Raw genomic sequence first — 22,626 nt, forward strand, 5'->3', positions numbered from 1 at the left:
GGGTCTCATCCTCTGCCGTTGCCTCTCTCAGGGGCTCAGGGGCTGCAGGAAGGCAGTCTGGCCTCACTGCACCTTCCCCCATGGGGGTCCTTTGTCCTGTCCTTCAAGCCCCTGTGGATGTGTCCGTCTCCTCTCTCAGCTCCAGGGCTGGGATGTGGCAGCTCTCTGCTTCTGACTGCAGTCAGGAAGAAAAGGAAAACTGCCAACAAACTGCTCCCTCTGCCCCTCCCTCTACCCTCTCTCCAGATGCTGTGAATTTTCATTAGTATTATGTAATTTAATGATCTATTCCCAAGAGAAAATTAGTCTTCAATTTACAAAAACTTCCCTGTTAATTTAAACATAATAGTAGGGAGCGCTGCACATGCTGGAGCCACGTCCTGTGGCCCCGCTCCCCCCTCCTGCAGCCTGGGGAAGGGCAAGTGTGAGGGACAATTCTAATAATATACACTAAAATCCCTCAGAAATCTTCCATCCAGGACTGCAAAGATGTTTCTGGGAGCAAGAAAAGCAATTTCCTCCTGAAACAAGAGTTTATTTTGAACCTGGCAAACTCCAATTCAGCTGGAGGTTGATGCTGGAAGACTGGGAGAGGCAGAATGTGCTGGGCTTGCCAGATGAGCCATCGGTGCTCACCCAGGAGGCAGCTGCCACCAAACCTTCAGGGCTTTTAAACCATCAGTCGGCACCAAGCCCTGGAGCATCCTTGGCAGAGCTCCACCATTCTGGGCAGACCCCTCCCCTGGGTTAGGGAGGAGCACGGTGGCTCCGTCTGAGGCTGCTGCAGGTCCCTGGGTGCAGGGCCAGGGCTCCAGGCTCTCTGCCTGCCCACTCTGCCACCGCTGGGCTCTAAGGGCATCGCTGCCCCCAGCTCGTGCCAGATGTCAGCCGCCTCCTCAGTGCATATTGAGATGGATGATGGTGGCTCTGCTCATTAGGGGCTGTGGCGAAGAGTAGGTGCTGGGAGTCTCCGTGCCGGGAAAGTGCTGCAAGAGGAGCTCATTAACTTGAAAAATTGGGTCCAGAGGGCTCATTTGTCTGAGATCAGTTCACTGTTTTTTCTAGTAATGCAGAAAATGAGGGAGGGGGATCTGAGCCTCTCCTCAGTGACTGGCTCTGTGATTTACCCCTTTCTCATTCATTTTCTCTCCTTCAAATTGCCTTAATACTATCTATTTTCCATGGGCCTTAAACCCACCCACGTGGAACGTACATAACCCTTCACTCCCATCATACTGCATCTGCGGGACAGAGCAGACACTGGGTCAAGTTTGTCCAGCCTGGCATTGCAGAGATGTTTTTTAGGGGTCTTTAATGGCCTCTGGTGAGGCCCAGGTGGTCCCCAGCATGCACTGTCAGGCGCTGCCATGTGTGCTTGTTCTCTGGTCCTGGTCTCCTGCAGCAGGAGGTTTGTGTCCCCTGTTGCCTCCCCCATTCTGCAGGGCCATGGTGGGTGGCTGGCAGGCAGAGCCTGCTCCAAAGTGTCAGGAGGGGGTGGTGCCGGGTCTGGCACAGCTACTAATACGGATGCTGTTGTGTGGAAAGGCTCTAACACCAGCTGAACTTGATGATTTCTCTTGGTTTTCTGAGCAGATTTAGGGCAGAGGCGGCTGAAGGACACCTGATGCAGCGTTCCTGCCCTGCTGGGGGCTGCAGTCCCCACCGCTGCTGGCAGCCCCACAGTCACACCCAGTGCTGACAGCAATCGTGCCCTTTGCCTCACGCTGTTGATAAAGGCAGAGCTGTCAAATCACAGCAGAGATTGGAGGGGAAGCCTGGAGCCATCCCCTGCCAACGTGCTCCCTTGGCCCCGGCCCGTGGCAGGGAACGAAGCGGAGTTCTCTCCATGGACGTGGGAGGAGGTGGTGGAGAGGAGGATGTGGGAGGAGGCCACACTTGGAGCTCCCTGGAGCTGATGGAGGTGAGGGCTTGGCCATGGGGCTGCCGAGTCCCCGCCAGTACTGCTGCACCCACCAGAAGAGAATTCAGCACCCCTCTAACCCCCACTGCACCTGTGCTGATCCCCCCCAGCCAGCCCTGCCCCAGACGTGGTAAAATTAGAAGGGAAATCTATTTCCTGCTAAAAAAAAAACAAACAGGGTAGCAAAGTCAGAGTTAAATATAGATATATGATATGTAAATGAATCTGACAACTGAGTGAATAAAAAATGAAGGTTTAAATTATTGAAGGGTAGGAGGAGATGGCGCATGCAAATAGCATTAATGTGGAAAGAGGCAGTGCTCAGAACACAGAAAGGAGGTTTTGAAATGTAATTATTTCTTTTAAGAAAAGGGCTACACATAAAATAAAAGCCAACAGAGCTGGTATGTGTTTGTCTCAAAGCCTTTTCTCTCCTGCCTGTCCCTTTATCCTTTTGGCTTTTTTTTCCCCCCTGCAAAGCAAAGAGAGAAATCAAAGGCTACTGAGTTTTTTAAGCTTTAATTAAAATAAGATAAATTAAGTTTTAGTTGCTCACAAGAACAAGCGAGATGGCCGATCACAGGCTGCTGCTGAGAGGGCAGGAGCAGGTGTTTGGTAATTGATTTGGTGGGGAGAGGGCTCTGTGGCTGTCAGAGCCAGAGCAGTCACAGCCACCCCCTGGAATGGGTGGGAACCTCCAGCACTTTGCAGAGAGAGGGAGCATGGGCTTAACTTTCATGGAAAAACACCTGCTTGACGATGTTAACCTGCCAGGAGGATTTCAGTGCAGCTCAGCTGTGCAGAGACTTTGCTGGGTTTTGTTCCTGTTCCTCCCTGTGCTGCAGAGCCCGTGGGGCAGGATCAGACAGAGTGTGGGGCTGGTTGTGGGAGCATTGGCAACTCAGTATTGAAAATAGGAAACTCACTGGTGATTTTTTACCAGTGGTAAAGCCAACAAGTAATTCTGACAGTCAATCTGCAAGTGCAGAAAATGTCCCCATCACCTTCTTCACAGCTGTATTTCTGCCTCCCTGACCCTCTTCAGGACTGACGGGGCAGGTTATGGGTTCCCTTTCCCTAATTCAGAATGTGATGGCTTGGGACAAGTTGTTAAAGCTATAGATCAAAATGTCATTTATTAGAAAAGTGCCTCTCTGGGGATTCTTATCCTTCGTTCATTATTTGTCGTGTGCTGGGAGTGAGCTCTGTTGTGTCTAATCTGTCTTTCTGGCTGTTTACACACTGCTCACTGTGGCAGCACCTGAGTGTCTCCCATGACTTAAAAAATGATGGTTTGCTTCCCACTCCCTCTCCTGCTCTGCAAAGCCACAAGGGCTTTGGGCTTTATGGAAAGCATCTGGGATAGATTTTCCCATTCCCTTCGAAGATACCAGTGGTGGAGGGTCCTCCCCAGGGGTCTGCACAGGGACCTGCAGTGGTGACGTGTGGGGCTCACCACTGCCCAGGATGCCACTGTCACAGGTGCTTTGGTGGTGGCTGCTGTCATGGAGCCGTGAGCTCAGGGTGGCCCTGGCATGCCCCACATCACGTCAGACTCCCCTGGCATTAGTTCCTGACTGATGTGGGCCAGGGGCAGGCAGAAAGTGAGGGCAAGGTGGTCTTCCAGCCCACACTGGGAACCCCACGTGTACCCTGCCCACCCAGTGCTTCAGCCCGCATCCTGGCAGGACACGAGAGCCTTCCACAGGCACTCACCAGCCATTTGGACAGGACCCAGGGCAGCTCCTGCTCTCTAAGTGATAAATGACCCTGCACCACTATCAGGCACACAAATCGTGTTCATCACCACCAGCCTTTCATGACATAATTCTGCACAGGAACTGTTACATCCTTCTGCAGGTGATCCAAGAGCTCTGGGATATGTGGAATGGTTTGCTTTGTCTCTGTCATTGCCCAGGCATGCTCAGGGGTTTGTGCCTCCTGCATGAACTCGTTAAAGTAATATTTGCCCCCTTAGAGAGCTTTTGCATTGATGAAATTATGGGAAAAGAGAATTCCTCCATGGATCCCCCCTCATTTTCACTGTCTGCTTGACAGATGCCATTCATGCCACTTGTCAGGCCAGGTCCCGGGCCTAGGGTGACACAGAGCCGGCTCCTGGTCCAGCCTGTCTGCAGGGTTCAGTGCACTCGCCCCTCCAGTGCCTCTGTCTCTCAGCTCCCATGGCTCCCATGGTTCCTGTGGCTCCGGTGGCTCCCAGTCCATCCCAGTGCGGGCCCTTTCCTTCCCGGTTTGGCCGCCGTGTCTCCATGGCGACACGCTCTCCCTGCCGCAGAGCATCCTTGGCTCGCCACCTCCAGCGCTGCATTTGTATTCCCAGCCTTTGTCTCCCGCCTGGCGCTGGCAGCCGGCCAGGCCAGGCATCCATTTCAAAGCAGCCTTTGTATTATCGGTGCAGTAGCTGCTCAGAAATCCATGGGATTCAATCAGGGTGAGAACACTGTGTTTCCTCGCCCTCCTCCTTCCCCCAGCCGGGCTGCCGTCGCTCAGCGTAGCTGGCGTGACCACATCGCCTGGCAGAGGGCAGCAGGATGGGGCTGTGCCAGCGGCCACACATCGGACGGGCAGGAGCAAGTGGGGGCAGACGTTTTCCTCCTCTCCCCCTCCCCAGGCATAGCTGACATTTCCTTGCACAGTCAGATGTGCCGTTTTCAGCACAGCCCCATCCTCGAGGCTTACGGGCAGCTGGATCTGCTGAACTGAGACAGTAGTTAAGATTCCAGCCCCTGGCAGAGGAAAATAGCGCTCGGAGTGAACTCGAAGCTCAAAGCTGGGATCCTGCCTGAGCTTGCTGCCTCTTCCCCTCTGTGACTGCCGGCTCTGCCAGAGGCAGGGCAAAGCCAGCTTGCTGGACAGTGCAATCCATTAACTGCAGAATCCATCCTTGCTTCCAGGGAGTTCAAGGCTTAGAAAAAGGGATGATGTTACACATCTGCTCAAGTGTGCAAAGATAGATGCAAAAGTATGTGTATGCATCCACAGGTGTATTATTGAGGGTTTGTGGGGACTCCAGTTTCCAGGCACTCCAGTCCCTGTGGACCTTCTCCAGGGCACAGGGAGGCACCCAGGAGGGGACACAAAAGGGGGCTGTGAAGTGTCATTGCTGAGGTCCTTGTGCTCCCCAGGGCATCCCTGCATCCTTCAGAGTATGAAGTGAGGCAGGAGGGAAATAAGAGGGCAACAGGAGAACAGTGACTACTTTGTTAAGGGCAGAAGCAGCAGCTGTGTGTCAGCCGTGCCCAGAAAGAAAATGTCTCCAGGAGAACCTGTCCTCTGAAACAGGCATCTTGGAAGGCAGCAGGAGCTGGGCAGCCAGTCCTGGGGCAGCATCTGAGGGGAGTTCATCCAGCAGTTTGTCCTACCCTGCTGCTATGGGGAGCAGGTGGGACTGGAACTTCTTCAGCCTTGGGCCACATCACTCAGAGCCTGACTGTGGCAAGCAGGACTGCAGCTGGGAGCGGGCACAAAGCTGCTGATCTCAAGGATCTCACTGGAAGGACCTTTCATCTTGCTAAACATCAGAGACTCTCCTAAGTGATTCACTGCCTTGTTATGGTGAGATGTAACCACCTCAGCACTACAGTGCCTGCAACTGGGACCACTGGGAAAATCGGGAGCACAGAAAGACCACAGCGGGTGCCAGCTGTGGCCCAGGTACGACAGCGGCTGGAAGAGCCACCCTGACAGTACTGACATGACTTTGCATGAGGACATTTCCCCACCTGGAGACAGTCCCAGGAGGTAACAAGTGCCAGAGCTCTTGCTGTGGTCTGTGGTGCTGCTCAATAAAGTGTGTCCTGGCCCCATTTTATTCTCCATAATTAGGAAACTCAGCAGACAAATTGCTCTCTGAAGCCTAAATCGGAGCATATTGTTGGCACAAAAAGAACCGGTCTGCGACAGAGCAGGGATTGTTTGTGCCATTTCAGTGAGAAGTGCAAAGGAAGCAGGTGAAATCTGTTAATCTGGTGCTGTGCTGAAAAAGGGCAGGTGTGAGTGAGGTGATTGATGAGCATTGATTAGGAAGAGCTTGCTGCTGTTAGACACAATGGAGGACAGAGCACACGAGTAGGATGGGCAGGTGAGGGCTGCCAGCCCCAGCCCCAGCCCCAGCCCCAGCCCCAGCCCCAGCCCCAGCCCCAGCCCCAGCCCTGCAGAACCGACTGCTCCCATGCTCCAGAGTCCCGGCCCTCTCCCGGGGCTCTGGCAGTTTCTCTGGAGAAGCAGCTCATGTCTCTCTCATCAATTCACCAGTTGAGATTAATCCTGGAGGAAGGGTGAGCTCTGCCATGGGTGTAGCTGGTGGGCTGAAGGCAGGGCAAGCTGTTTCCTCTGTGAACATCACAGTTTGCATGAGGCTATTGCAAATAACTGAGACTGGAGGGCAGAAACAGGAGGGGAAGCACTTTTCCCTGAATGAGTCATCTGTGTCTTCTTGCTGGTGGTTTGTAGCTCCGTGGGCTCTCCAAAAAGTGCCCCACTACTTTTGGTTGTCTTTTTGGTTAGCAAAAACTTAGAAACAAGCTAGAAAGAGCCATGGCTGTGGAAGAGAGCCCAGGATGTGCAGATCCAGCAGTCTTCATGTGAGCAAATTGGCTGAGCTGCACACAGGGCAGGTGATGTCCAGTGTGGCTGGACCCACAGCTGTGGCAGCATCTTGAGGGGAACCTTCAGATCTGGGGGACACCCCCCAACCAGCCCCCATGAGGAATTTGGACTGGGCCATATTCACTAACACCTGAGCAGTGTGGAGCATGGGACCTGGGAAGGGCTGCAGTAAGCCCACCACTGTGATTCCCTTTGGAAGTGCAGTGCAGCCCTGGTAAATAAATAAAGATTGGATCTTGTCAGTCTCTTGCACTGCACCACTTCCAAGCACGGGGATGCGAGGCTGCTGTAATTGGCTGGATGCAGAGCGAAATCCAGGCTCAGCGATTCCATTTTGCAGTTGGCAGCCTTCCCAAACGCAGATCAGAGAATGCAAGTTGGACTGGCTTTAAAACACAGGGAAATCCTTTATCTTTGATAATTTTTTGCTGATTTAAAGGGTAGGATTAAATCCTCATTTAATAACCCCAAGTGCCTGCTCTGCCCTGCTCTGATCGCTCTGAGAATGCTGCCAAGGCGCTGGAGCCCAGAGGAAAGGCAGGGAATGTTCTCCCCGGCACAGATCCGATGGCTGTTTGCTGCTGCAGCCTGTGAAACAAAACCGACTGTGTAACCCCCAGCCTCAGCACGGGATGATGTTCGTTGCTTTTGAGGTCTGTTTCCAGCTGCTTTTGAGGTCTGTTTCCAGCTGCTTTCAGGGCTGATCAGAAGGCAAGCCCAACACTTTCTGCCACCAACTTCCAGTTATGTCATTTGTGGGTTTTTCTCCTAACTAAGGGTCCTCAGAGCCCCAAACGTCCCTCTCTAACACACAGCGCAGCTGACTGCACTGACAGGCTCTGGGGCAGGGATTGTTTTATCAGTAACAGCTGCCTATTCAATACCTTTATATTGCTGCCTCTTACCGTTGCCTGCGCAATTCTTAAATCCTTAAATAAAGTGTCTACAATGAAAAGGAAAGGAGCCTCCTTGCAGAGGAACACAGAGCCACCACATTGACGAGGAGACTGTTTTCCCTTGTCTGTCAAATCAGCTCATTTAGATTATTTAAGTCAAGAGCAATTTTGAAAACAATCTGTTTTGCTGGTGACAGCGGCTTCGCTCTGTGTAACGATGCTGAATGGAGCAAGCAGCTTTGAGTTATTGACGGCAAATTCTCCACATCCCCAGGCCCGAGCTTCTCCGGAGACAGCCCCAGCTCTGTTTTCCCCAGACATGAAGCAGAAAGTATTTTCTAACATGTCGGCTTCCTTTGCCTTGAGAGCAAACTGCAGCTGAAGGGGAAGGGCGGAGGGGATGGGAACGCTGAAATGGCGCCAGCTCCTCTTTAACTGTTTTAAGGCAGTGCATTTCTCTGCCTCCTGCAGTTTATTCTCTTGCTCTGGTGATATGAAAATCCTAATTAAAAAGAATGGGGATGTGATGATGGGAGGACGTGTGTGCGTGCCAGGCTGGTAAGGTTCAGGTGGTGGCTGCGGTTGCTGGGAGAGGATATTTGGGGATCACTGCCCAGGAGGGCATGTTTGCCGAGTGGTGAAAGTGTAACCACACAGGTCCATCCCTGGCAGCTGCCTGAACACAGGTGCGTTGTTTGCCCTTGAAGAGTTGCTTCCATTATTTCTAATTTCTAATACCATGTGTGACCAGAGTGCTGCAGAGCCATTCAAACCCACATCAGGGAAGGACAGCAGTGCCAGGGAGTATCGTGGGTGGCACAAGTAGATTCCTTCCTGCACACACTGCCCGGAGTGCTCCTTCCCATCCAGGAATGTGGTGGTTCCCAGGGACAGGGATTCCATGAGGAAGAGAAGCACTGACATTTCACAGATGGGGGTTAAGGATTTATCTACCCTTCAGCTGAAAGCAGCTCCCAACCCAGGTGGTTACGAACGTCATTTTAAGCACAGAGGTGTTTTGGTGTCTCTTTGCTGGTAGAATCAGAATCTGGGGCCTTAGCAAAGAAGTCCAGAGGTCCAAACTTCAGAGAGCACCAAGGGACAAAGAATGAACCAAACAACTGTAGTAAGCAGGAGAGAAGGTCCTCCAGAACCTCAGTTCCCAAATAACTCTATGTTCAGCACATATTAAGACTAAAACCAGGAGTGGTTAACATCCGAGTGCTGTTTCCAGCCAGCACCCAGTACCACTGCTTTGACTGATGGGCTTTTGCGTGGGTGAAGCTCAACCTGCTGGTTCTTCTAGAAGAAAACATTCTTCCCATTTGAGGATTCCTTAATTTCCCTAGTGCATCCAGGAATTCAGCAGTTTCACACGTATCAGAACTCGGCTGAGCAAAGTGTTACTTGTGAGGGTGAGAGGTAAGATCATGACGCTGATCCAAGGAGGGGCTGACAGGGTAAGTGACTGAGGGCTGGTTCCTGCAGAGGCTTTGCTGACAGTGTACAGCCAGCTGCAGCATCTGCATGCAGAAGGGAAGCCACTGCTGCAGTGGTCTAGTTGCTAGAGGCACGTGCATAAATAACATTAGAGAACAATCTAAAATAATAAAGAAAGCTGCAGACCTTGACTATGAATTTTATTGACAGTGGCATAATACAGTTAACAAACTGACATAACAGGAGTACATAATGCATTCATCAGCCTTCCCAACTGAGGACAGACTTAACAGCAGCCCTCCTACACCACGTGTAGTGCCTCCAAAGAGACATGAAACAGGGCTGCTGTGAATGGAACAGTGAGAGAGAGCTGAGTCACACTTCAAGAAATAATGGCTTTCAGTTACACACAATTACATGACAGTCCAAACTTTTTCACATAAAGAAAAATAAACAAGACCAAATTAACTTACAAGTTATTACAAGACACTGAGAAACTGATTTCAAACTGTCACTTTACAGCTGTGCCTGTACAGCTCACAGCAGCGCACTCTGCATTACTGAGCCTCTAAGGACAGAAATACGCTCGCTGGCTACTCTGCATTGTCATAAACCTTGCCTTTAATACTGTAGGATCTTCTTCAGCTGAAAAACACTGTACTTCATTCATGCTGGCAGAAAGACAGCGGATGCTGCAGCAGATTTCCAGGGACAATGGCTCATGTACCCAGGGCATCCGTTTATCTCACAGAGGAATCAAACAGCATTCCTTTTCTCACCAGCATTGGTAAGAACGGCAAAGGCCAACTGGAACTAGGCTGGAAAATGCTGGTGACAATGTGCAACTGGAGGCAAAGAGAGGGCGAGAACTTCCCTATGCCAACAAAACCTTGGTTGGGAGTGCTTGTCAGATGCAGAACTATTTACTGGGAATTCTTGTCCCCTTTCAGCTTTGCTCATCCCTGACAATACTGCTCTCAATTCTCACCCATTGTCCTGTTCAGTCCTTTGACTGGTTTGATTTTTCTAATATCTGGCATATTGTTACTGAAGCCAAGTCCAGTAACAGAGTGTGGCTCATATACTCCTCACTCTTCATTTTCTGTATTTGAAGTATCTTGGTGTGGTTTGGATTAAGCTCCATGTTCACATACATCGATCTCTCAGCAGGTTTGCCAGTGCTGGGGACTTTTCTATTCCCTCCCTCAACCCAAAAGAGTCAGCAAAAGGTTAAGAGAAATGTGTATGTGGTTATTTACACTTTAACACCTTTTATCTGCCAGTTATTGGTGCCCCAAGCTTGGCATAGAGCTGGCACAGCAGCAGCTCCCTGTGGGAGCACTGCCCCACACAGGGAAAACACGCATGGAAATGGATGTTGTGTCCATCTGTGCTTTGTCCTGCATCGTTTGGGGAACGACTGTGTTCTGCTGAGGGTGCTTAATGAGACAGTGCCTGGAATTCCTGTGTATGATCGGCATAACTAAGGACTACATTGGTGTGTGGGGCCTCATCGCTCCCCACAACTCCCCAACCAGGAGGGCATAGTGAGGTGGGGCCCATCTCTTCTACCATGCTGCAGTGGTGGGAACAAGAGGAAATGGCCTTAAGCTGAGACACAGGAGGTTCAGATTAGGGATGAGAAATTTTTTTTCACTTTTCAGGTGGTCAGGTTTTGGAAGGGGCCGCCCAGGGAGGTGGTGGAGACTCCATCCCTGGGAGTGTTTGAGAGATGTCTGATCTGGCACTGGGTGATGTGGTTTCGGGGTTTAGGGGTTATGGTGGCAGTGCTGGTGGAGGGTTGGATTGGATAACCTTAAAGGTCTCTTCCAACCTTGATCACAGAACCTCCTGAGCGGAAGACACCCACAGGGATCATCCAGTCCAACTCCTGGCTGTGCAGAGGACACCCCAACAATCCCATCCTGGGCCTGGCAGCGCTGTCCAAACGCTTCTGCAGCTCTGGCAGCCTCGGGCCCGTGCCCATTCCCTGGGGAGCCTGGGCAGTGCCCAGCACCCTCTGGGGGAAGAACCTTTCCCTGATCTCCAACTCAAACCCCCCCTGGCACAGCCCGAGGCGAAGTGAAGACTCTGTGACCCCGGCCCGAGGACCCCGCGCTGCCGGCCCCGCTCCCTCCTCGCCGGGGAGGCCCCGCTCCCTCCTCGCCGGGCGGGCCCCGCTCCCTCCGCGCCGGGCGCCCCGGAAGCGCGGCCGGGGCGGGTTCGCTTCCTGCGCGCGGGGCGGGCGGGCGGCGGCGGCAGGAAATGGCGGCGGAGCTGCGGCTGCAGCTGCCGGGCCCTCCCGCTCCGCAGCGCCGGGCTCAGCCCGCGTAGAGCCGCCGGCCGCGCCGGGCCCGCGCCGCAGCCTCCCGGACGGACTCCGAGCACTTTACATACATGAGGTACCGGGGAGGGCGGGCGGCGCCGGGCCGGGCGGGGGAAGGGCCGGGCGGCGGGGGAGCCCCGCGGAACCGCAGCGGATGGGATCGGGCTCCCCGCGGGAGCGGCGCCGGCGGAGGAGCCGCCCGGTGGGGTCGCGGCGCGCCCCCGGAGCGATGCGTCCCGTTCCCCCCGCCTCGGGCCGAGCCGTGCCCTCCCAAGCTCGGAGTTCGCTCCTGCGGGGCCGGCAGCGCTTGCGGCCGCCGGTGCGGCACGGAGGGTCCCGGCGCTGCGCTCGAAGCACATTCGCGGGCTGAAGTGATGCAGCAGAATTGTTTTCCTTAAAGTCCTTGAAACGGTGAAGTGCAAGGAGGGCACACGGGCATGGGTGTTGGGCGCAGGTAGTGTACAGGGATGGTGCTGGTGCGCGCAGGGATGGGTGTTGGGGTGCAGGTAGGGCACGCAGGAGGGGCAGGTGTTGGGGTACAGGGAGGACACAGGGATGGTGCTGGGGTACACAGAGGTGATGTTGGGGCACACGGAGGTGGCAGATGCAGGTCTTGGCCGCTCCCCTCGCTGTCTTTGGGGCCACAAGCCGCCGTGTCCCCGGGGACACACACCGACGGGTCCCGGGGCCATCCGTGCTCTCCCCATTCGCTCATGACCAACCCCACCTGGAGCTCCCTGTGCATCCCGACCCGCACCAGCTTTATTTTCGTGCTGCATTGCTGTTGACATGGAAACCAATACCACTTTCTGTTCCAGAGAATTGGAAGCTAAAGCTACCAAAGAAGTCGAAAGAAAACTAAGCAGGTAAGAGACTCATTTAAATTCCCTCCCACAGTTTAGATGGAAAGGTGGCCTAGGGCTAGGAATAGTTGTGGGCTTTATCGGGAGCTTTAATCTCTTGTTAATTGTAAGGATAAAAAAACCTCTGAATTTGAAAACGTTCTCAATTTTGTGGAGAAATGTCTGCAAGTTTAGTTAATTCTGTAGAATAAACACCTTTTCAGCTGGTTTTTTTTTTTTTTTGTGTGTGTGTAACAACTTCACTTGTTTAATAGTTTTTTTTTTTTAATGGGGAGGTTTTTGAAGAGAAAAATAACTTTTCTGCACTAAGTTGTAGTACCTAACAATAACTGAAAAATGAATGAAGGGTTTGGGGTTTTTTTGTACACTTCAGCCAAGTATATTATTGGGAGGCAAGACAGTTGTGGCAAGAACTCGAATAAACTGCGTGTTGCCATGTAACTACTGGCTCTTTGCCTCTTTTGCCATGAAGAGTTAGCTGGTGAATTTCCTGTTCACATGTAGTTTTTAGAAGGAGAACTTAACAGAATGAGCTCGGGGGTTAACTCGGGAGTTCAGAGTCATGTTGAACTAAGGATTCTGTGCCAGTAACATGTATCGCTTTTATATTTAAGTAGTTGTTTCTTCTGCACCGTTTGTTTTTAGTCAGGTGACTTTCTTACAAGGATCAGTTCTATTGGTTACATTCTTTGTTTTCAACTTTTGTCCTACTTCCTTTTTGGGTTCTTTTTCAGTTAGAGCTTTAAAGGCCTTTTGCTAGTGATCTGTTAAAAGGGATTTCTACTGGGGCCATTTGAAATGTGTCCAAACCCTGAGTATAGCTGATAGAATCTCAGGTTTGGTACCCTGCTTTTTTCCTTCTTTTCTGTGCCTGAGCAGTCTCCAACTTCCAGGCTGAGCTATGAGTGTACTGTGAAAACTGCTTTGCTTTCCCCTGCTCTCAGTACGTGTCTTCTTTTTTTTTTGTTTGGCATTATACTTAAGCATGAATGATTTTTCCCATGTTGTTGTTGAAATACAGGGAACAATTGGGATACATGGGAACATTTAAGATACCTTTGGCACGTTGCTGTTAACCCATCAGCGTTCAGGGACACGCAGCGTTCATGATGCCAGAAGTGATTTCAGAACTCTATTATAGAGTGACAGAGTGCTAAGTTCAGAGCAGTACTTGGTGCCAGTCTTAGTCAGGAGATCTTCACATTTTTATGACCTTAGCAGAGATCTTGTTATGCTGGTAGGCAGTGCTGAGAGTGAGAAGTAGTGAAAAAAAACTACAGAACTTCCAAAATTCAGTGCTTGGAGAGTAAATTCTGCTATGGAATGGGTCCCCATGTCTCTCTGACATAGAGGAGTGTGTTTTATTCATTTCAAAGATCCAGAACTGGTTTGAAGTTCACATTAATGCCCCAGCTGGTTTATGTTTAGCTAGGGAGCTCTTGTTGTGTGAGCACACAGCTGATAAAACCGTGGCATGCCTGCGCTGGATAGACCTGATTAATTGTTTTACTGGGGTAGAACTCAGCAGATAGCCCTCATTCTTCCTCCAATGTCATTATTTACAGTCTTATTAAATTTGCAGTGACCTAGCCGAACTGTAAAAGAGCAAATATCCTTTCCTGGGAAGGTACATAGACCTGTGCCAGAGTTTATGTTAATCTCAGATTTCACAGTGTGGATATAGACTGTGAGCTCCACGGGACATTGGCTTTGCTTTGTGTGTGTTCTGAAGTCACTTCTGGAGTTTATGCTTATAAATTAATGGGTAGCAAATACACTTTTTAATCTTACTGGGAATATTGGCTGGCCTAGACTGTAGATTTGTGATAGGATAAGTATTACAGCTTTTAGTGCAGTTTGCTCATCCAGTTGGATTCCTGTTTTACACTCAGGATTAGCATTTGGCCTGTCTGGCCTTTTGGAAAAGAATCCTCATTTGGTCTGTGTTCTCTCTAAAATTCATACATGCCTGGTGCTGTGCAAATATTCCTGGTCTCAAAAATAAGCTTGCATGACTTGCGACAGTGGTTCAGATAAATCCATTGCACACTCTATTGTGGCATCATGTTACGAGTTAAATGTCACCTGATCAGCCACAACAAGAGCTGTCTGGTGTTAACTGGGGAAATTTAAGAGTTAAATTTGGTTAAAATCAGGACTGCTAAAAGTCACCATTAAGTTCTTCTGATTTAAGCAATAACTTCTCAATTCTGTTTGGTAAACAGGGCTTTCCTGCCTCATTTATGTGGAACTGAGAGAAGGTAAATATCTGAAATATGTTGACAATTATTTTCCCAAACCCAGGGGTTTGACTGTTGCTTCACAAGCATGCAAACCATAGGGAAGAGTCTCCACAGCTTCCATTCACCTCTGATTCTGCCCACCGTGGTTGCAGACTGGCCATGTTTTGGGAGAGCAAACTTCTCACCTCTAGATTTCATCCATGTATTCTGCAAAGCTACTACTGTACACTTGATTTTTATGCTTTCATGTTATAATAACCACCATATTTCCATGGTATTTTTCTTATCTGCTGCAGGGAAAACATAGAACTGGCCCAGTGGTAGAGACTTATAAAACCAGGGGAAAATGTAGTTGTTTCTGTTGATGTGTAAGCACTTGATTTTCTGTTGGGTTTCTGGAGATGGATCTTTTTCCCGATAAACTTCTTATGGAGAGATGTCTGCTGTGAAATGGGAAGAGTTTATTGCAGAGAAAACATTCTATTCATGCTTTCAAGACCTTTACAGCTATTTGGGTAAAATTACACATCCCTTTCTCCTCCACAGACACCTTTTGAGGTTGTACATGATTGTCAGGTGGTCTCCATAAGGTACCTTTGCTGTTTCAGTCTCACAGCAGCCCTTGTGCAGAGCAGTGCTCCTCTGCAGCAGTGACACTGCAGCATCCAGGAGCAGGGCAGAGTTGATGCTGGACTTGAGCAGTTGATTGTGGAGGAGCAGTTTAATCTGCCTTCTTCGGTTCCTCATTTGTTACAGGAAGATAGGGATTGTTTATGGCTGCTGCTGGAGTCTTGTGTAGTTGGATGATAAACTTCTTGGGAAAGAGATCTGTCTTTTGTCTGCTTATGTGGCAGCAAACATCTTGGATGAAACTTGAGGGCAAAACGAACACAAATATTTCAGAATTATGGTCCATTTGTAGTCCTTGTATTTGGGAACATCATTCTGATGAGCTAGCTTCTGTATTGGGAAAATGGGAAAGCTGAGTGGATTCCACGTAATTGGTAGTGGCAGACATGGTAGGTAGTTCTATCACTTCACTTTTAGGGTGATAATTTAAAGACTGAGTTATTTAAAAGCGCAAAAGAAAGTAGCTGATACACATTTACTAATTAATTATTCATTCAAGTATTTTTTCCAGTTTTTAGCTTGGCAGCACCTCTCCTCCCTGTTAATAGCTGGAAAGAACCCATACACACACGTCTGGAAATGAGTGGGTTTGTTTTGTTCTCACTGCTTGAGGCTCTCTGTGCTCCGAGGAACACGCTGGGTGGGTTCAGGTGCCAGAGCATTTCCATCCGAGGCACTGGCAGGGTTTGTTGGGATTTTTTTGTTAACTTCAAAGTACTGGTGTCTATTCCATAAACTCCACGTGCTCCTTTGGTGTAGTGTGCTGTTTTGTGGATGGCATTGATAAAGGAATTGTAGGATCCCTTTTAATCAAAATACACATTTTATAATTGATGGTTGTAGAATGCTGGTGAGTAGGAAAGCTAGCTGTTGGTTTTTACAGAACCTGAGAAATCCCTTTGATTGGCAATTTTATGTATTTGTGTCATTTCAGAAAAATGAAAGATGAAGGAACTTGTAGGTCAAAATACAGAAGATTTATCAGTCACAGCAACATTTGATAGTCTGTGTAGATGGTCAGCTGTAGGTTGAACATGTGGTGCTATCTTTGCAGAATTGTTAAAGGTCTTTCAGTCCCTGATACTTACCTGTAGCTACCTGGCAGTGTTCCACCTGTAGCACTGCAAGTTAATTTATAACTGGAAGAAGAGCAAATGGTGGAAAGGATTTATTTGTTTATTATTTTCCAAAAAAAAAAATTAATATGTCCATCTCTGGAGATTTTACATTAGTTTCAGAAGCTGCTGTGTATAATCACTTCTAATTCTTACTTGTATGTTTGCTCCAGTAGTATATGGACAAAAGGTAAAAATCCATTGTTATTTTTTGCCTTCAGCTGGCAACCCAGTGCCTCTGGAGGCTGGCTCCTGGTTTAACTGGGCTCCCTTGTCCATGGCAGAGGTTCCCTCGGGTGCCCCCCTGCCCAGTGCTGCTGGGACCATGTCTCCAGCCTGGAGGGCCATCGTGATGGCACCAGCCGCCGATGCTGTGTGTGAGGTGCTTCAGAGGACACCCAGCAGGCCATGATACCTTTGGGAGAATCCCTTTGCAGCCTCAAGACTCCCAGAAGTTTGTTGGGATGGGGGCGATGCCCGCTGTGCCTGCTGGGACAGTGTGGGTCCGTGGGCTCGGGGGCAGGGCTGGAGGGGCTGCTGGGCCTGCGAAGCCCTGGGCAGGGTGGGGCTGCTGCTCCTGCAGTGTGGGGAGAGCTGGCTCTGGCCGTGGCTTGGAAGCCCAGCGAGTGTGGCTGCCCTGGGGTGTTCCCTGCTCTTCCTGGGGCTCTGGGGCTTTGGGTCAGAACACTCCTGCAGGGTCCTGAGCCAACCGACCCCAGCACTGCCCAGGCCACCACTCACCGTGTCCCCGAGTGCCACATCCCTACCTCTGTTAATCCCTCCAGGAATGGGGACTCACAATTCTCATACCAACATTTCCTCAGTGCGGTAATAGAATTTTGATTTTATTGTGGCAAAACATGTTGCCCTTTGATATATTGTAACAGCAAAGATAGCAGAGCGGCACAAACATTAATTACTGCATCCTCAGCCTGTCTGCCAGGGGAAATATGGATGAACTTGATTTTGCTCTTCTGCAACATTAAGAATAAAGGTTAAATATGTCTATTTCAGCCCAGGTATTTTTACAGTGCCAAGCTGGAGCTTTAGAAATTAAAGATTAATAGAACTCTTTTTTTCAAGAATTAAAGTAATAAGTGAAGCATGTTTTGATATAAATATTACCTGAAATGTTTGCAGTTTGAGCTTGACAGCTTTTTCCACTTCAGAAGTCACATAACAAATAAGGCCGTACAAAAATAAAATGCCTTGTACTGTCTTGATAACCTGTCTTAGAAGACTAAAAAGTTGGTTTTAGCTTAATTGAGGAAAGCATTTTAGTAGTTTGTTGGTTTTTTTCCCCTCTTATACAATGAAGAAGTGTGCTGGAGTACACAATTGGAACAAAAATTTACTGTTAAATAAATAATGGTAAATATTTATCTGACCCTCGGTCTGCTTAAATTTATGCAGATAACAGCAGCTTCTCCTTGCCCATCTTCAGAGCTATCAAATGTGCAGTCTCTCCTGAGATCAAGATCCATTTTCATTTTGTCTCACTTGAAAATAAAGCACCTTTCAAGTTAAGCTGTTGAAACTAGAGGCCTTTGTTCTGTCTCCAATGTTGATTTCCTACGGCTGGGATGTTTTATTTTCACTTGATCTAAATTGAAAAATATGGTTTGCATTTCTGCTAAGGCCGTTTAACCTTGAGCAAGCTAATCCCATTACACAGGAGGAGAAGGATGTTGCCCGTGTGTGTGTTTTGGTGGAAGTTGGATGTGTGATAGGGGAAATCATGGAGACCTGTTTATATATTCGTGTTATCAGTCAGAATGCTTGGTCCTTGCTTTTCCTTGGCCAGCTGATGGACCAGTGTGCTGCTCCAAACACTTTGGCCACACAAGGGCAATGCATTAAGTTTCTCAGGTGTAAGGAAAAGCCTGGCAAAGGAACTTGTTAATTTTCTGGCTTTGTGTTGTTACCACGAGACGGGATTGCTGCGGTGGTTCCTGTTCCATGCTGTAAAGGACCATGGAGCTGCTGCTGGTTTGTCCACAGGAACAGGGAGCTGTTAGTCCAAGGTGATAAATGGGAAATACTACATTCCACTTGTGTTCCTCAAGGAGCAGCATTAGAAATGGAGCTTGTTTGTTATGTGTTCTAATGGAGGTTGGAATCAGAGGCATCAATCCCATCATTTGCTGTCTGGTGAGAGGGCCATGGATCTGTGAGTTGGGAAGGATAAAAGAGACTCATGCTTCCAGCTGTCAGAAATGGAAATTCAGGTGTTCCGTGTGAGACTGATGGCTTAACAGGCAAATGTGAATTGTTGTCTCAGGTTTAAGTTTGTGTATGAGGATGGTGTATAGGTCTGTCTTACTTGAAGGGTTAAGTTTTCAGGGAAGGGCAGGGACAGGAAGGGCTTTGCTGTCTTTGTACTTTAACTGGTACTTAGTTGTACCAGTTGGGTTAGTTTTGCTCTTTAGTCACTGTGATTTTATGTTATAGTGGTAATTAATACTCTTAAAAACTTAAAATGAACTATAGGTGGATGATTTTTATCTAGGGAATACCTAAAGTCCTGATCCTACTCATAGGGGGGTTTATGTCTCCTAAGCTAGCTTTGTAATCTAAAATCTGTTGGTCTTAAAAATATAAGAATTGAATGAACACAGTTTCAGAATTTAGGAATTCTGTTGATCCTCTGTGAAAAAAACCACAATGATGCTGTGGTAGAATATTCCAGAGATATTGGTGTGTTAGTTGTTAGCATCTGTCTTCCCAAAATGAAATGTAATTGTGTTGATTTAACTGTAGCAGGATTGATGAGGGTTTTTTTTTTTTCCTGTGAAAATACTACTTTGCATTCTGCTTGCTCTTGAACGTGCTACAGCTTTCTTCTAAAAGCAGAATGATTTTTCAGTTAATGCAGTTTTGGCATGTGACAGACTGAAATTTGTTATACAAAACAACTGCTCTGGTGGCTGTCTTAACTCCTAGAACTCTGCTCAGGTTATTATAGATCCTGTAACTCAGCTGTAGCCCCAGCAGGCAGGCAGAGGTGAGGCCCAGCCCAGTACTGAGTTGCCTAGGAGCAAACCAGTGGTTCTGCCCTGAATGGAAGGAACTGTGCATGAACTGGGTATCTTGTCAAGAAGGAGCTGGGATCTGTAGAAGCTGTTTCCTCTGTACTGATTCCAGACCTGGTACTGTTCTCCAGTTCAAATTGCCTGTTAAAATTTGGACGGTCCCAAATTAGCCAAACTGAGGGTCAGTATCACCAACATCCCTGTGGTTACAAATGCTCAGGGTGTCACAGCGAGGGGCAAAACTGACTGAAGTGTCACCTTTGTAGTGCACGGATGTCACTGCAGGTTAATCATTACCTCAGATTTGCACAGGACCAAGGGATTGCTCTAAATGAAACTGGCCAGCTGGAATTGTTTCTATAGTTAGATGTCTGACCTCTTAGTTGTCCATGAAATCATTTTTGAGACCTAATTGTAAATGCAAGATTGCTTTTGCAGTGGGACCGTCCTCGGTGAATCTTGCAGCCAGCTGATGAAGCTGTGATAAAATGCAAAATAGCCACATTGTGTTTGATGGGTTGTGATTCCTCTGGCTGTGCACAGAGGGGTCTCAGAAATAACACTTTTGGGTAATTATTTTGCATTCCTTAGCACGTCAGAAGCCATTCTTTCTTAAAAGAGGTAACTAATGCTTGCTTTCTGTTATTAGAAGATCTTAAAAGCCAGAATTTGGTCGTGGAAGCTTCTCAGAGTAAGGGTGTGTCTGTAGCAGTGACTGCAGGTGGGGTGGAGTGGAAAGAACACAGGGATGGTTTCAGTGCTCCTTGTCAGAGCAGCTCTGCTGCTGTTCACACCTGCAGCAGGAGGTGGTGATGAGAGTGGCAGAGGAGAAAAGGAACCCTGGATGTACAATAAAGCTGTGTTATTCCAACCAAAGGGAGCACTGGGGAAAGAGTTAGAGGATGCAGTGGGGTTTGCAGTGAGAACCAGTATCTCTGCAGGGTATGAACAGTGATTGCTGTTGGTGGTTGCCCTGCAGATACAAACAGCCACTGGATTTTCAGTATATTGTTACTGGGGCATTGGGCTTACCAGGAGGAGAACCACCTTCACCATCTCACTGGCGAACCTCAGAACAGGGCAAAATAACAGTTTTAGAGTTTAAAGGTAGAACTGAAATGGGCAGTAGTAATGTGGAACTCACCTCTCCCAAAGGAATGGTGGGATTATGCAGAAGGCTGAGGATAAGCTGCTGCTGGGTACCAGAAAGGTCTGAGGAGCTGCTGTTCAGCATCACTTACAGTGGCACCACCTGCACAAGAGGCAGTGCTCAGAGTGCTCCTGTTTGTCTCATTAAAAAGTGAGGAACTTATATGAATGTGCAATAGTGGAACTGGGCAACTCACGTGTGGATTGAAAAGAATTGAAAAAGAAAACTCAAAACCAAAGCTGATGCCTGCACTTGCTTTGAAAGGGGCTTGAGTTGAGTTAAAAGTAGAATGAACTGGTTGTTTATATATCTAAAAAAGTAATGAAAGTTTTAGTACCTGTGGACTGTCTTGTGGTTTAATACATTCGATTTACATTGCTTCTGACAGATACCAAACTATATTATTTAAAACTGGAGGTTTATGGATAGTCTGGGGTTTAAAAGGAGCCAGCTCAGTGTTTCCAGGCAGAAGCAAACCATGTAGTCACTGCCCCTCAGTGACTTTTTTAGTTGTTCTTCTCCAAAAAACTTTTGACGTCTGTTTTTAAACCGAGTGAACTGGACAGTAGTGTTCCTGCTCAGCCTTGGTTTGAGCATGAAATAACTGTGTATCAAGTGGCATTAATTAACGTATGAAGTTTTGGTTTCACTTTTGGCAAGTTACGGTTTTGTTTCGCCGTTAGGGAGCTCTGAAATGGCCCTGCTGCTGCCAGCTGTGGTCTGCCCTTGCCCACACTTGGGTGTTTCCTGGCAGAGGTGGTTTGGGATGAGCGAGCTGGTGCAGATGCACAGGGTGTGTGTGGCTTAGGCTGTGTGTAGGAACTCTCCAGGCTGGGATGTGCCAGAGCTCAGTCACACCAGTTCAGGGAGAGATTAAATAACATCTGAATTTGCTGGCTTTTGAACCAAATTCAAGTCTAAGTCTTCATTGTAAGCTTTGGAAGAAAGAGCTCCTTACATGTAGCTTGACACCACATCTGTGCTTGAAGTCCTGTCACTGGTGGCTTGCACTGACAGTGACAGTCCCTGTAGAAATAGGATCCAATTAGAAGCAAAAATCCCCAGTTCCTTTTGTGTCACTGTGAAATAATTGTTCTAAAATGAATCTAAGTGTGTACAGATTATATTTTGGGAGAGTTAATTACAAACTGTGTGGTTCAGGGATTTAGTGCAAGAAGAGGAAGAACAGTTGATGGAAGAAAGGAAAAAGAGAAAAGAAGACAAGAAGAAGAAGGAAGCTGCTCAAAAAAAGGTATGTGGAGCACTGAGAATAAACCCCTGTGCTTAGGGGTGACTTGTTTCATCACTAATAAAAACAAGTGTTTTCTTACTAATTTAATGTCTTAAATTTGAATGTACTGTCAGTTATTTAGAGGTAACTGACACATTGAATACTATAGTTGGCTCTGTGTAGTTTCTTACAAAACTAAATTTTCTTCTGAGGTGACCCTTCTTTTTCCTGATTGTCAATTGATGCAGTTTCAGGTTTGAAACACCTCAGTGTTAGTGCATTTACTAGTAGAATAAAAGTACATTTTAAGGCAGTGGCTTTCAGCTGCATCCTTACTTTAATATATCTTCTTATTCTTCAGTATGGAAACGTGTCATAAGAGAATGTGTAGTAGAGAATAAACATTTTCATAAAAAAGAAAATATTGACAGCAAATATGTTTAGGGATGGAAATGTCACAGAAATGCTTGTAAGTACTTCAGGATCCCTGTTTACTGACAAGATCCTCATCATAGCCATTGATTCTAAATATTGACCCTGAGCTTGAGAGGAGCTTGTAAATGCAGTTTGTAGCCATGTCCATTTGGGTAGGAGCAGAGTGCTCCACAGTTTTCCCGTGATTCCATGGCCTGATGCTGGATATGGCTCCAGAACACACTGGTTTGTTTTACAGTCACAGGCTTGCCAGCAAAACCTCCCAAGCCTTGAGCTGAGCCCCAGGCCCTGATGGAGTGTGGGAGTGCCCAGCCTAAACACGTTCATTGTGTTTTCTCTCGGGCATTGGCACCTTAGCACAGAAAGCAGCCAGCAGCCCTGGCTGTGCCTCTTGCCCTCCATGGATCTTTTTGGGTGCTGTAGGTCATCAGAAACAGCAAAGAAAATTTTGAAAAGTTCCAAGTTCTCATTTTCCCATCCATGGCCCAAGTGCCAGGCTAAGGAGTTGGGTCACAGCTGGGGAGAGGGGAGAGTACAAAAGCTCCAGAGGAAGCTCTGAACATGCACAGGCACAGCAAGAGCCAAAGAGGCACCACGTAAACATGCTGTGGAAGGATACACCAGTGCTTGGGGTTCATATATTGAGTGTGTCAGTAATTAGGACCGAAAGGAGTAGTGGAGGGACAGCAGCGATCCCAGAGGTGACACTTGAGCT

The 22,626-nt window shown here is 48.3% G+C and overlaps 1 protein-coding gene across 9 annotated transcripts in view; it reads left to right on the forward strand.

Annotated features, from left to right (window-relative positions):
* TNRC6A (trinucleotide repeat containing adaptor 6A) overlaps positions 1-22,626 on the forward strand; it is a 58,999-nt gene that overhangs the window by 3,144 nt on the left and 33,229 nt on the right. For 5 of the 9 annotated variants that reach the window (XM_039560702.1, XM_039560707.1, XM_039560708.1 and 2 more), the window contains exons 1-4: positions 11,166-11,288; positions 12,031-12,078; positions 14,301-14,336; positions 21,407-21,497. In XM_039560702.1, coding sequence (XP_039416636.1) covers positions 11,284-11,288; positions 12,031-12,078; positions 14,301-14,336; positions 21,407-21,497 — 180 coding nt within the window. In that variant the 5' untranslated portion in view covers positions 11,166-11,283. Of the gene's footprint in view, positions 1-11,164; positions 11,289-12,030; positions 12,079-14,300; positions 14,337-21,406; positions 21,498-22,626 lie in introns of those variants that run through there. The other 4 variants (XM_039560704.1, XM_039560709.1, XM_019281622.3 and 1 more) reach the window with 3 other exon arrangements.

The sequence above is a fragment of the Corvus cornix genome, chromosome 14, assembly GCF_000738735.6.
Source record: "Corvus cornix cornix isolate S_Up_H32 chromosome 14, ASM73873v5, whole genome shotgun sequence".
Taxonomy (NCBI): Eukaryota; Metazoa; Chordata; class Aves; order Passeriformes; family Corvidae; genus Corvus; species Corvus cornix.